The sequence below is a fragment of the Leptosomus discolor genome, chromosome Z (assembly GCF_034619465.1).
Source record: "Leptosomus discolor isolate bLepDis1 chromosome Z, bLepDis1.hap2, whole genome shotgun sequence".
NCBI lineage: Eukaryota > Metazoa > Chordata > Aves > Leptosomiformes > Leptosomidae > Leptosomus > Leptosomus discolor.
Genome location: NC_141419.1, coordinates 55796987 through 55811107, shown reverse-complemented (window position 1 = coordinate 55811107; position 14121 = coordinate 55796987). Strand labels below are relative to the sequence as shown.

The window sequence follows — 14121 nt, the reverse complement described above, 5'->3', positions numbered from 1 at the left end:
GAATTTACATAGATAGTCTGTAACTGAAGTTACATAAGTGAAAAAGAGATAAGATCTTAGGTTATAGAGCTACATCTTTAAATTTCAAGTACATTTTTGAGCTAAACTGTTCTTAATCAACAGTAGAACAGCAAGAGTACAGAGCTATGGCTTGTTTAAATATAGTTATCACAGCAATTTGCCTTCCACCTTAAGAAGATGCTAACTATCATTAGCCTGATCAAAAAACCTGACAAATTGCTACCATTTCTTCTTTTATATTTTAAGGGGTTCATTTTGAAATTTGAAATTCTGGTTTTGTGATATTGAAGAAGCCTGAAAATACCCAATCTTCCCTTTAAGAAAAATTATATAGCACTTATTTTCTCTTAAATCACTATAATTTGTTCAAGTTAATGTTGCTGCATATTAAAAAGGATATGCTGTATTTTTTAAAGTTTTATATGTATAATGTAGAAGCTGTGATTGATACATCTTTTTATAAATAATGAAGATTTTAGATTCATAAAATCCATGAAACCCATTAGAAGGAAACTACAGTTACTCTTGCTAAGCCACAACAACAGAAAAATAGCATTTATTTCACTTTGGATTTCAATGCAACAATTTTAAAAGACTGAACAATACTTTTTTTTTTCCTCTAGCTGACTAGGATAACAGATCCATTATGTGTGTGAATGAAAGCATCTGCTAAAATATAAAAAATGATTCTTTATACAAATTGAGCTTTTTGTACTTCTAGTTTAACTGTTTCTTTACCAAAAGATTTTTATCTTTGAGGCTGATAGTTCAGCAACAAATCCATGGCAGTAAGATGAAAATGGAATCTTCCTGAGTTTATGAGTCTGTCCTTCTTTTTGAAAAGCAACCACCTGACAGTGTCATACTGTAATAGAAAGGTGGGGCTTCAGGTGCTGATCAATGGTTCAAAATCAGGATAAGGCCAAGTATTAAGGAAAATGTAATGTGAATTAACCAGCATTTTTTTTATTTTAAAAAAAAAAAAAAAAAGAGAGAGAAAATTTTTTTAGAAGCGTTGTCCCCTGGAACTTCCAGTCATTTTGTTAGCTGACAACTTTTGAGAATGATTTCTCTGTTAGTTTTACACATTGTCATTTTGACAAGTATTACAATAACATGCTCAAATTATTGTTAGTGTAGCAGAATAGGAAGGAAAATATTCAATGCTATTAATTCAACAGGCAGAAAGTAATCTGAAAGAATATTTATCAGTCTATAAATAAACACTGTCATTTCACTGCAAATGGCTCTCTATTAACTGCAATTTTTATAAGTAAGAACAAAGCAACACACAGAGTTTCGTCATAGATTTGACATGCTGATGATATTGGTAATGTTTTCCCCTTGAAATCTTTTATAGGTGGAGTCTAGAAGAAGTTCATCTGGTTAAAATGAACACCATTAGCAAACCAACCAACCAGCCAAACTAAAAGGCTCCTTTAGACTGATTTATCTACTTTAATATAAAACTAAACCCTCACAATAAGCAAAGAGAATTGAGAATGAAAACTTTTATCACTTATACAACTTCAGTATTGTTAGCAGTAATGGTTAGGACAGCAAGCCATGAAATGATAACTCTTGCTAGAAAACTATGCAAACTAACAGAGACCTGAAATGGATTATTTCATTACTTTGCAGTAATGCAATGACTGCAGCAATTGTGCAGGGACTGGCAGTTTGAGGCAATAGCATTCACCTGTGTGAAAAACAACAACATGAATTTCATCCCTCTTGGACTCTACCTTTCTGTCAAGATTTAAGTGAAGAACTGTAAAGGAGCTATAATCCACAAGCAACCTTGCTACCTTTTCAGAAATCTTTCTAGAAGTGCTACCATTGAATATTAGAGTGTTTGTGTATTCTGTTTATTTCACTTCACACAGCAGAAAAGATTACAGATATTTCTGTTTACCCGCTCCTTCCCCTTTCCAAATATAAGTGGGAAATTATTTGCTAAGATTTAACACAATGAAGTTGTCGAATGTTATGAAAATAACAGTACATCAGACCATACTTGCCAATTTCATTATTTATGAGTCCACAAATATAGTTTGTATGTGCATGCATGTGTGCATTTATTTTTTTTAATAGTGGCATCCATTAAGTCAAAATACATTCTTGCTGAAATCGTGAATGACTTTATTTGGACTATAGGATATTGTGCTAATATTGGTAGTGCTGTTACTTTATTAAAGTCCTAAACAAAGGTTCGGCCCCTGGGCATGAAGGCAGTCACTGAAACTCTGTGGAATATGTCTGCCTTAGCTGATCAAGTGCACTTCACACAAAACGTTTCCAGAAATCTTTAATTTTGTTATGGCTACAGGCAACAGTTATAATTGGGCCACCTGAGAATATAATTCATTCAACTATTAGAAGAAAAAAAATCAAATAAAGTGCACTTTTTATAAGACAATGGCTTGAGAAAGCAAACTACAGCTTAGAGAAGAGAAAGTGTGTATGAAAATGTGTTTCTTAATAACTCCAAGTGTGTATATTTTGGATTTTATTGTTAAAGCAGTAGAGAAATTGAAATATAAAATATGTCCAAAATCCATCATCATGGATACACACAATGACTGTAGAGTCATTTCTTTGACCACTACATACAAATTTGGTTTTCATGTAATACTACTCTAGGTATACTGAAACAAGATGCACTCAGATTTCAGTACCCCTGATGCTGCAATACCACTCCATAGGCACAAATGTCAATAACATGACAAGAAACCCTTTTTGGAACAAATCAGTTTGCATTTTCTTTATGTAAAGTTGGTTTTGTGATTATTTATATGTAGGAATTTAAAAATAATACTTGCAACTTAGTCACCTGTATTATTAAACATATATGTATGGCAGCCCTCAAAATATTTTGGTGTGAATGTTACTTCTCACCTGCTAACATTTTCCTAAAATTCTTTACAAGTATTAATTTCGAAAATTAAGCTGGCAGTTCTATATATTATTAATGCCTTTCTGTACAGACTAACCATATTACAACTTGGTCTGTTATTTTTTATTAATGAATGGCCTATGAAGTTATATAAATGAAGATACTTACCTGTATTGTCCTCAGAAGGACAGTGCCCATCAACCTTCTCCAAAATCAGCTCACCACATGCCTATTCCATGGGCTAGCTTAGATACTACACAAAAATCATTTCAGCAATCCATTGCTGTGTGATGTTATGAACTACTGAGAAGCATAGACAAGTTTTCCTAAGAAGTTCTAAAGCTGCACCTTTGCACTAATCCAGTTTTGTAAGTTGGTGTTTTCACATGTGAGCCTAGGTTTGGGGAGTTTGTGGGGTTTTTTTAGTTATATGGCTGTTTATTGATTTCAGTTATTATCTTTGAATGGAGATAACTTTTCCTTTTCAATTATCAAGTGAATTGGATGTTACCCTGAAGCTTTCCTTACATAGGAAACCTTTTAGATCAACAGTGAATACTTCTTTACTGTGTAGAGCAGCATAAAAATTGCAATTCAGGTGATGACTCTCTCTTTTCAGTATTATTCTAAAAGAAAAAGCACAGACATTCCTGGATATTTTAGGAGCTTTAGAATCAGAATTGCATTCTAAGATTGCCCTTGATATACCTATAGGAGAAGTTTTTGAGATCAGTCAGCAGTCTTACAAGTATACTATACTTCTTAGATGTACAGTAAAGGAGTTCTCTCAGTTAAAACCAAAGCTTTTTAAAGCCCTTTTATGTGTCGTTTGATATTCCAATCCAAGAGAAGATCTCCTGGACATGATATCAACTAAAGGCAAGTTAACTAAAAGTAGGAAAGTCCTGTTTAGGATGAAACATCTGGTTCTGTTCCTTATTTGTGAATGAAGCTATCAGTCTCATTAAAAAGAATGGATAATTCCACTGACGGTTTCAATTGTAGTCCCTAATTGATCTTAAAAGGATTAGGAAAACCTGACTCCCTTGAATTTAGTAAGATCTGTCCTAGGAACATGATGGAAACAGGAGGTAAAGAAAAATAGATCCTAGCTATTTGGAATCATTTGAAATCTTTAGAAATTCCTGGTTTTGGAATCTAGAAATGAAAGAAAACAGTGCTGAAATTATCACTAGAATGACATTTAAAAGCATAACCCAAAAGTTATCTAGTAACTGTTTATTCTTGCAGTTTGAATTTTCCACGAGAACTTGTGGAAGATGGCATGAAAGAAATTACTCATGGTGGCCTGTGGCAGATATAAGTGGTGTACCAAGTCAGTAAATACTGGCTATCAGACCAGATGAGTAACTGTAGCATACTAGATCAAAAATCTAAGTGCATATTTTTCTGTGAGTAGCTTCTTAATTGAAAACTGTAGTTTCAGGTTATCCTGAACCTGAAAAATCATCTCATAAATGCCAGTTAGTTTTTTTCTGGGAAGAATACTTGCAGACTGGAGGTATTTTTCAAGCTTTCTGTTGTAGGTAGATCATCTTACCGAAAGGAGATAGAGTTTTGAATACTGATTTCCCAGTTTTCTCAACATGTTACCCACATTATGCGTATACCTAGCAAAGTGAGATTAAAGTCCTCCAAAGGTGCACTCCCAGAATCCTTTTGTGAATGTTCTTAAACTTCACATGGACTGGATGCATACTGTCCTTCTATGATGAGGTGACCTGCCTAGTTGATGAGTGGAAGGCTGTGGATTTCATCTACTTGGACTTCAGTAAAGACTTTGACACTGTTTCCCACAGCGTTCTCCTAAGAAACCTGGCAGCTCATGGCCTAGACAGGTGCACTCTAAGCTGCCTAAAAACTGTCTGGACACCCGAGCACAGACAGTTGTGGTGAATGGAGCTAAATCCAGCTGGTGGCCAGTCACAAGCAGTGTCTCCCGTGGCTCAGTATTGGGACCAGTCTTGTTTAATATCTTTATTGGTGATCTGGGTGAGGAGATTGAGCGCTCCCTCAGTAAATTTGCAGACAACATCAAATTGGGTGGGAGTGTTGATCTGCTCAAGGGTAGGAAGGCTCTGCAGAGGGATCTGGACAGGCTGGATCGATGGGCTGAGGCCAATTGTATGAGGTTTAACAAAGCCAAGTGCCAGATCCTGCACTTGGGTCACAACAACCCCATTCAGCGCTACAGGCTTGGGGATAAGTGGCTGGAAAGCTGCCTGGCAGAAAAGGACCTGGGGGTTCTGGTTGACAGCCAGCTGAACATGAGCCAGCAGCATGCCCAGTTGGCCGAGAAGGCCAAGAGCATCCTGGCCTGTATCAGAAATAGTGTGGCCAGCAGGAATAGGGAGGTGATTGTGCCCCTGTGCTCGGCACTGGTGAGGCCGCAGCTCAGATACTGTGTGCAGTTTTGGGCCCCTCATTACAAGAAAGACACTGAGGAGCTGGAGTGTGTCCAGAGAAGGGCAATGAAGCTGGTGAAGGGCCTGGAGAACAGATCTTAAGAGGAGCGTCTGAGGGAACTGGGTTTATTTAGTCTGGAGAAGAGGAGGCTGAGGGGACACCTTGTTGCTCTCTACAACTACCTGAAAGGATGTTGTAGCAAGGTAGGGGTCAGTCTCTTCTCCCAAGTAACAAGTGATAGGACAAGAGGAAATGTCCTCAGGTTGTGCGAGAGGAAGTTTAGATTGGACATTAAGAAAAATTTCTTTACCAAACAGGTTGTCAAACCTTGGAACAGTCTTCCCACGGAAGTGGTGGAGTCACCACCCCTAGAGGTGTTCAAAAAACGTGTAGTTGTAGCACTTGTAGACATGGTTTAGTGGGCATGGTGGTATTAGGTTGACGGTTGGACTTGATGATCTTAGAGGTTTATTCCAACCTAATGATTATATGATTCTTTGCCACGTGAAATCTTAATAATCACATGAGGAAGTGTTCTTGTTCTCTAGTGCAGATAATATTTAAATACTGTCTGCACAGTCACACTATCATCAGAAGAAGAAATTAAGGAGGTTCCACCCTAGATAAAATTTGCCACAAAGTCAAGAATATTCTCCCAGGAAGTGGGTAATATGTGTTCAGATGTCTTTAAGCAAAAAAAGATTCAAAATTGTGACTTCTAGGTAGCTGGTCTTATTGAATTTAAAGGAGGTGGTATCACTTGGTCCTGTTGGTTTCTGTAACCCGTCTTCTGCTTTGTTTTTTTTTTTTAATCTGTTCTTTGGCCTGGAATAAATTTTTATTTCAGCAAGAAAAAGCACATTTCAAACGAATATTTGTTGTTTTCTTTTTTCTGTTTGATGACCAGGATCCACACAAACCTATTACTTTGACTCTTAGTAAGGACTGCATTCTTTCATTATGTGTCAAAATGTAATTGAAGGGCTATTAAAATTCAAATGAGGGATTATGTATCAGATAATATAACTAGTTTATCTTCAGACAGTAGTCTTCCTTTTGAGAACTCAAAAGATGAAGATTAATGAAAGTTCTGTGGAAGAAAAATACAATGTTTTAAAGCATATTAAATGTGAATATATTCAGTGTTCATTCATTGAACAAGAGTGATCAAGCTCAGAAGGGAAAACTGCTTGGTATGTGTAATGAATTTATTTTGAGACCCCCACGTGGAACACTGTGTCCAGCTCTGGAGCCCTCAATACAAGAAGGACGTGGACCTGTTAGACCGGTTCCAGAGGAGGGTCACAAAAATGATCAGGGGTCTGGAGCACCTCCCCTATGAAGACAGGCTGAGAAAGTTGGGGATGTTGAGCCTGGAGAAGAGAAGACTCTGGGGAGACCTTATAGCAGCCTTCCAGTACCTGAGGGGGGCCTGTAGGAAAGGTGGGGAGGAACTGTTTACAAGGGCACTTAGCGATAGGACGAGGGGCAATGATTTTAAACTAGAAACGAGTAGATTTAGATTGGATATTAGGAGAAAGTTCTTTACCATAAGGGTGGTAAAGCAGTGGAACAGTTTGCCCAGAGAGGTGGTGGAGGCCCCATCCCTGGAGACATTCAAGGTCAGGCTTGATGCGGCTCTGGGCAACCTGACTGAGATAAAGATGTCCCTGCTTACTGCAGGGGGTCATGAGAGTAAACTCAATTTTTTAAACTCAAAGTAATTTCTTTCTGTAACTGTTATGGTTCTAAAGGTGTACATAGGATTTGTCATTACTTTGCTGTTTAATACCACTCAAGTTATTGTCTAGGATCAAACTAATAATTTAAAATGCAGAAAACCTTCTGCTATTCAGGTTTTGATCATAAAATAGTGGATTTTGTTAGTGTCACTTCTGCAATGGTTTTACCTACCTTCTGCATGCTCATGTTTATTTTGTAACCTCATTTGGCACTGAATACCAAAAGTTTCCTTCTCCTGTTTACTAAAGTAATAAAAGCAATTGATAACAATTATATTAAGTATTATTTTATCCAGTAATAATTGTATCAGAAAAAAAGTAGGACAGAAGGCTAGTGCTAGATGGTTTACCATTGATTTCTTCATAGATTTTAAGACTAAAAGATGCCATTGTAACATCATCTGTCTTCCTCAGTATCATGGGCCATGCTATTTCGCTCAAGTCAGCCTTGTATCAAATACATTAGCTTATATCTAGCCAGACTGTGGCTTCTGTAAATGTGTTCAGGTAAAGACAGCAGGACATGGAAATCTTTACCTATCTTCCTGTATTTGAACATCATCTTTGTAACAAATTTGCCATATTACTTGTTTCCTGTAACAGAAAATTTGCTTATGATATTGGCTCTAAAGCCATAATATCCGTGTTGTTCTAACAAAAAAGGCCCAACAGGTATGTGTCAAATCATAATAACCTCTATCTACTAGTAATATTTGCAGCTATCTATCTCTATCTAGTAGATAAACAATATCTCTTCTTTGAGAGCACATGTCTGTTCTAAACAACTTAGTTGTTAATAGAGTTAACCATTAAGAGAAGTTTGTGGTAATATGATAGATTCTACTCTGGCTCTCTGCACCACAAATCTAAAGAAAGGAGACTTTTGACTATTATTGAACGGGCAAAAAGTAGCAAATACTGCTGCTTTAGGAGATTCTTCCCTTCCAAGCAATATTTCTATGAAGTGTTTCTGACAGTTTGAAAGTATGTATTCACCTATAAATATCAAATATTTTGGAGGAGTTGTGCTCTCTCTGATTTCATTTTGATGTATTAAAAGTCACTTCTTGTTTTTCAGCACTGGAAGGTGTTACTGTAACGTAGTAATTTGCCAAGAGAGTACAGTCTGTGCTGTGAAGGGAAGTTAAACTGGTATTCTATCCAAGTCAGTCTCAGCTACATGAAATTTCCAATGAAGATTGAGTGTTTCTGTTATCAAAGTAGAAAAACTGGATATTAAACCTTTCATTTATCCTTGTCATTGGGTGCAATCACTGTTCAGAAGGATGCACTCCTTGTTATCTTTTAAGGACAAAAATATTAAAAGGTATTGTTGTCACTGTGCTTTAAAATATTATTTCCAAGATGGATCTTATAATGGCAGTAAAGATTTTAATCTAGTTTTTTTACTTTTGGCCTTGAATGTGGAACACCATGGGGGAAAAAAGTGAATGATGGTATCAGTTATACATCCTACTGATCTAGGTGGTTCAGTATTTAAATATATCAACATTTATCAACACATTTTAAAATGCCCAAGTATCAACACATTTTAAAATGCCAAAGTGTTCGTCAAAGATTTCAAAGAGAGCTACCTAGAAGGTGCAGTTCTTAGGTTAATCTTCTATTTATCTAAAGGCTGAAGAAAGCTGTCTACTTCTGGGATATGAACTGCAATCATCTAAAAAATAATTGACAAATTAATCCCCTCACAGCAGTGCGATTGTAAAGGTGTTAGGTTTAGCTAGGCTTGTCTGATTGCCTTGTCTAATCATGAGTAAAGGTGCTACCTTTGATGTCCGAGATTTAGAAGGGACATCCCAGACCTGACAAGCTTGTACATTGTAATTATTGATCCCACCATTTCTGCTCACAATGCCCTTAGTGCAGTGCTAGCCTCACACCAAAAGGCTATAATAAAAACTTACACCAGTGATGAATGTGAAGACACATAGGACTTCTGGCATTTGGGAAAGTTGACTTATATTGATAATCGGTAAATTGATCTACCTGCAATATGGAATAGTTTGCATTCCTTTCCCCGTGTTTAGTCATGTTATGTCTTACTTTTCATTGCAACCACATTGATAGCTACCATGCAGTGCAAGTTCATATCACTAAGGTTAATTGTTACTACTTGGTATGTGTAAAAGTATCATAACAGTGCCATAAATTAATAGATGTAATCAGTTTTTGTTCTCCAAAGCCAAGAAAATCTTAGATTTCAAACCTATGTCTGCTTGAGCAAGTTTTAGTAAATATGCTTTTGTTTCAAGATAGAAGACTGTTACGCTGGGCAGCACTTTGTTGAACAGGATGGCATTTCTTTGAATAATTAGGTTTGGGACTCTATGAGGGGCCAGCATAGTCAAGCATGCAATTAAAATAGTTTAATAGATTGTTAAACATTGTTGCAATTTCCTAAATAAAGCTGTTTTCAAATGGAGACTATTTGTCTTTAATGTTTGCTTTCAATAACAAATAATCTAATGGTACTTACTAGAATGTTGTATAAACCTTCTCCCTTTACAATAAAGTCAAGGTGTGGTGGGGTTTTTTTTATTCTCTAACAGAACATTACATTCTGTGTATTTGTCTTGTGATAAACACACCCAGACCTATAGCATCAATGAGGAGCCCAATCCTGCAAGTCCTTCCAGGAGTCCAAAGTTCGATCATTCATTTAGCTTGCATAACGTTGCCCATTTTATTCACTTTTTGCACATCACGGCTTCTTTTCTTTGATTGCAGGTGAATGAAGCCACAGTAGAGCAGCTAGTGCAGCAGTATCCACATATAACCTTCAGTACTGTACTACAGGATTGCAAGAGGACATTGGAACGGGCTTATCAAATGGGCTGGACACCCAATATGTCTACTGCTTCTTAACCTCCTTTACCAACATGACAGTTCCACTCTGCTGCATTCAGTAGATCTAATGGGGATTGCAGAGGGTTCACAACCTTTCATATGATGCAATATAATTTAGAGTTTACAGAGGTTATAGTAAAATGGTAAAAGCTGTACACTGACTTTAATGTACTGTACAACTAAGTGCTAACATTGGAGCAAAACTCTAGAAGTGCATCGTGGTTTTGTTTGCATAAAAGACATAAAAGCCTTTGACAGATTTCTTGAAGTGGATTCCTGCTAGTTAGGAATAGTTTGAGTTATAGATGACAAGCTTGTTTTCCTGTGTTTACTTTACTTTGCCTTGGTCATCTGTGTTTCCTTTGATTTGTAAATGGTAACGCAGTGCTAGCACAAGTGCGGTTGATCAACAGAAGCCTGTGTTAGAACTGGGAGCTAAACTCGATGCTTATTATTTACTAGAGCTACCCCAGGAGTTTTAAGATGCACAGTAATAAGAAAATCTAAAAAGAATTGTGATTTTTCTTACATACATTTTAATAATTGCAGAAATCATTACTTTAAACAGAAATCTTAGTAAATTATGATAATGACAGAATGGATAGTTAATGGACAAACTTATTTTCTTTCTATCAGCCAACAGAATTGATATCTCTTTCATGTTGTTTTGTTTAAAATAGAAGATGCTATAGATTTCCAAATCTTTACACCTTGCCATTTTTGTGAATTAAGAGTGCTTAACCTAACACTGATAAGCGGTTTCTACTTCATGAAGTCAAACAGTAATTGAATATACCAACTGTCAGAAATACCAGACGATGTTTAACTATCTGATTGAAAAAATTACTTTTTTTTTAAGTGGACTTGTCTTCTCTGACTCTGCTGTTAAGTTGCTGAATTGGGAAATTCAGATGAAGGGGCATAAGCCAACAACAGGATTCCTCTTACTTTGGTGTGGCTGTTATTTTACACAGATCTTACATGCAAAGAGTGCTTACCTCGAGAAGGCCATCTAAACATGAGTCCTATCATGGGTATCATTTTGATGGATCAGATGCTTCCTAATATGGCGTATGCAAGAAAATACCTGGAGTAAATACACAAAACGATTAATTTTCTGTGTGTCACAGTACATTCTAAGGAGTTAAATTTGACAAGGGGATAGTGAAAATACAGACATTGTGGCTTCAATTTGAAGTTGCATTAACCTTCAGAGTATTACCATTTGGTTAAGAATGTTTTCAGATGTGTAACACTGGGTATTTGTTTTTCAAAGGTTACAGCATTTTAATCCAAATTATGAAATGCTTCAGCTGAAGAGTTGCCATTATTGTCAAAATGTTTTGCTAATCCGGATGGTCTAATGCAGCATAACGTAGAAGCTTGTTTAGTATGACTCTATGACTCTCTTGTAAAACTGTTTGTTTATTTCTGTAGCATAATTTTTTACAACAGAAACATCAGCTCACAGTAATTCCAGTGAGGTTGTTGAATGTTTTCTTATTAAGGCTTTTCAAAATGGGGATGAACTGATTTCTCTTGAAAAAATATATGGTAACGTTTTTGCTTTAAGTAAGTGGTAAATACATGTGAACATGTGTAATGCTAGGCTTTTTATTTACTCCAAAATGGCAACAATATTTTCAGAATAAAGCCAATGAATTATACTGCAGATATAGTACAGGATCTTAGTCATTTTTCATTTAATGTCTTTTTATGAGTGCATTAAAACTATTCACACAATTTGTAAGTTTCTATTTTTTCGTGAAACCTTTGATCTTGCAATGAGTTGTAATAAAAGAAAGAAGAAAGATGCGGTGTCTTCTGTTATATGTGCTGCTAACTGTACTTAGACTCTGCTAACCAAAAAGACTGAAATCTCCACCCTTGAATATGCAGAACTCATCGGGACATTGTCCTGGGATACTGATCCAAGCTGGCCCTGTTATGAGTGACAGAATTTGACTAGATGACCTCCAGATATCTTTTTCAATCTAAAATACTTTATAACTCTTAGGGGTTTTTTATATATTATGGATCTAGTTGGTCTCTAGTTGGTCATCTCTCTTCACTTCTGCCATTAAGTCACTTCCAGTAGTTTTGCTTTTTACTGGCTATTCATCACTGTCTTATTTTTCTGAACATATTAGTCTTTATAGATCTCAGTGTGGCTGATTAATTTCTGTGGATCTTACAATTTAGATAATTGGGAAGTTTATGTGGTATGAGAATTCTAGATAGAAATATGTTCCAACTGCAGTGTTGTCACAGATAGCTCTTTAATTTCCTTATGATAATCAGTGTTTCCTACGTAGTTTTATATGAACAAATAACAGTGTTGCACACTCTTTAATTTTTGAAATTAAGTTTTTTTGTCAGTTAGGGAGAATACCATTTAGGGGAAAAAGAAAAGCTATTGCCTCTTGTAAAAAGAAAAATTACCCTGTTTTGTCTTACTCAAAACTTACAGTGGATTCAAAAAGTCCCAGGCAGCTTACATGCTGGATTTCCTAGGTTCCAACAGGCCTACTTTACTGACAAAATGTCTTTGTTCCTTTAGGATCTTTGTGGGAACCTGCTGTTAAGGTACATAACCTGTGGCTCAGCATTTGTCTTATCAGAAACATTTCGAGGCCAGAGGAGCTGGGATTGCTCATCCTGCAGAAGAGGAGGCTAAGGCAACCCCTAAGGGGTTTCTTAACTAAGCAATAGGTGCTTGTAGAAAAATGACAGATAACCTTTATTTTCAGTCATTCACTTCCCTAAATCCAGGTTTAATTCTCTTTAAATGACACTTGAATAGTTCACTTGGTGGTTGCTCTATCCTTCTCTCACTGCTTAAAGGCAATGTGGAAGGGAGTGTCCTTGTGCAGTTTGTTCCAGCAGAGGAAATGGCTGCCATGGTGTTTTGCATGCAGATTCAAATTCACTCTGCCCAAGCTCTCAGATTGGTGAGAAGTTTAGTGAATTGCCAAATCCAATGACGTAGCTGACATAGCACCCTTCTCAGCAAGTGCTCTGTCTAGTACTAGTCATCTCTGAGCGGGAACAAAGTGAAATTCTCTGAAAAATATCACAGGTAAGGATAAACTGATCCCAGTGTGGCCACAGGTGGCTACTGGGAGTGAACATCTGCATTCTTAAAACCATTACCCAAAGGTCTTCTGTGCTACTGCTACAGCAAGTGACTCTGCTTAACCTTCAAAACTCAGCCATGGCCCCAAATACCCACTGAGTTCACTCACAGAAAACATTTCTATATACGCTGTAGTACCCTGTAGGTGCTACAAAAGAGTTTGGGCCATCCTTGATAGCTTCACAGAACTATTAAACTTACCAGTCTATCTAGCTGGGTTTTCAAAAACAGTATTTGATAAAACAAGAATAATTAACAAACAGTTATTTTTTTCAGGTTCTCAGCTGGCTTCCACATAAGCTCACTGATGTCCATCCATATTCTCAAGAAATAAATACGGCCTTCCTGATGCTTAATAAACTATGGCGTTGACAGGAATGAAAAGAAAGGCAGCAGGTTTTGGTTACATGAAAATGTAACAGAGGCACAAAGCAAGCTTTTTAGGAGGCTGACAGGGCCTTCTTCAGGTGATGTGGTTTTGAACAAGAAAAGAAAAGGACTCTTACACCTTACAAATGATTAGGATAGGATAGGATAGGATAGGATAGGATAGGATAGGATAGGACAGGATAGTTGGAAGGGACCTACAATGACCATCTAGTCCAACTGCTGACCTCTTCAGGCTGACCGAAAGTTAAAGCACGTCATTAAGGGCATGGTCCAAATGCCTCTCAAACACTGACAGATTTGAGGCATTGACCACCTCTTTAAGAAGCCTGTTCCAGTGCTTGACCACCTCCTCAGTAAAGAAATGCTTCCTAATAAAAGAATGCATTGCAAAATAACAATTGTAAAAGCATATCTAAAAAGACTATGATGATGTCTGACCTTGTAAATATTCAGATTTATATTTTAAATTAGGTGAGAGTTTATGCTGCTCATTTATGAAACTCCATATTAAGAGAGTGACTTTAAAGCAGATCCATTTAAAGAGTCCATTAACATAAAATTATTTAAAGAAAAGTTACTTTTTTTCATCATGTAGTTCTTTTTCTTCCCGCCTTCTCCATGAGTCGCCTGCTGTATTG

At 36.6% G+C, this 14121-nt stretch overlaps 1 protein-coding gene across 1 annotated transcript in view; it reads left to right on the top strand.

Moving 5' to 3' along the window:
• The window catches only part of FBXL17 (F-box and leucine rich repeat protein 17), a 317344-nt gene extending 307369 nt beyond the window's left edge, over positions 1-9975 (top strand). Inside the window, exon 9 of the mRNA XM_086479596.1 lies at positions 9838-9975. Within this exon, the coding sequence (XP_086335722.1) occupies positions 9838-9975 (138 nt within the window). The remainder of the gene's footprint in view (positions 1-9837) is intronic.
• Positions 9976-14121: the final 4146 nt, after the last annotated feature.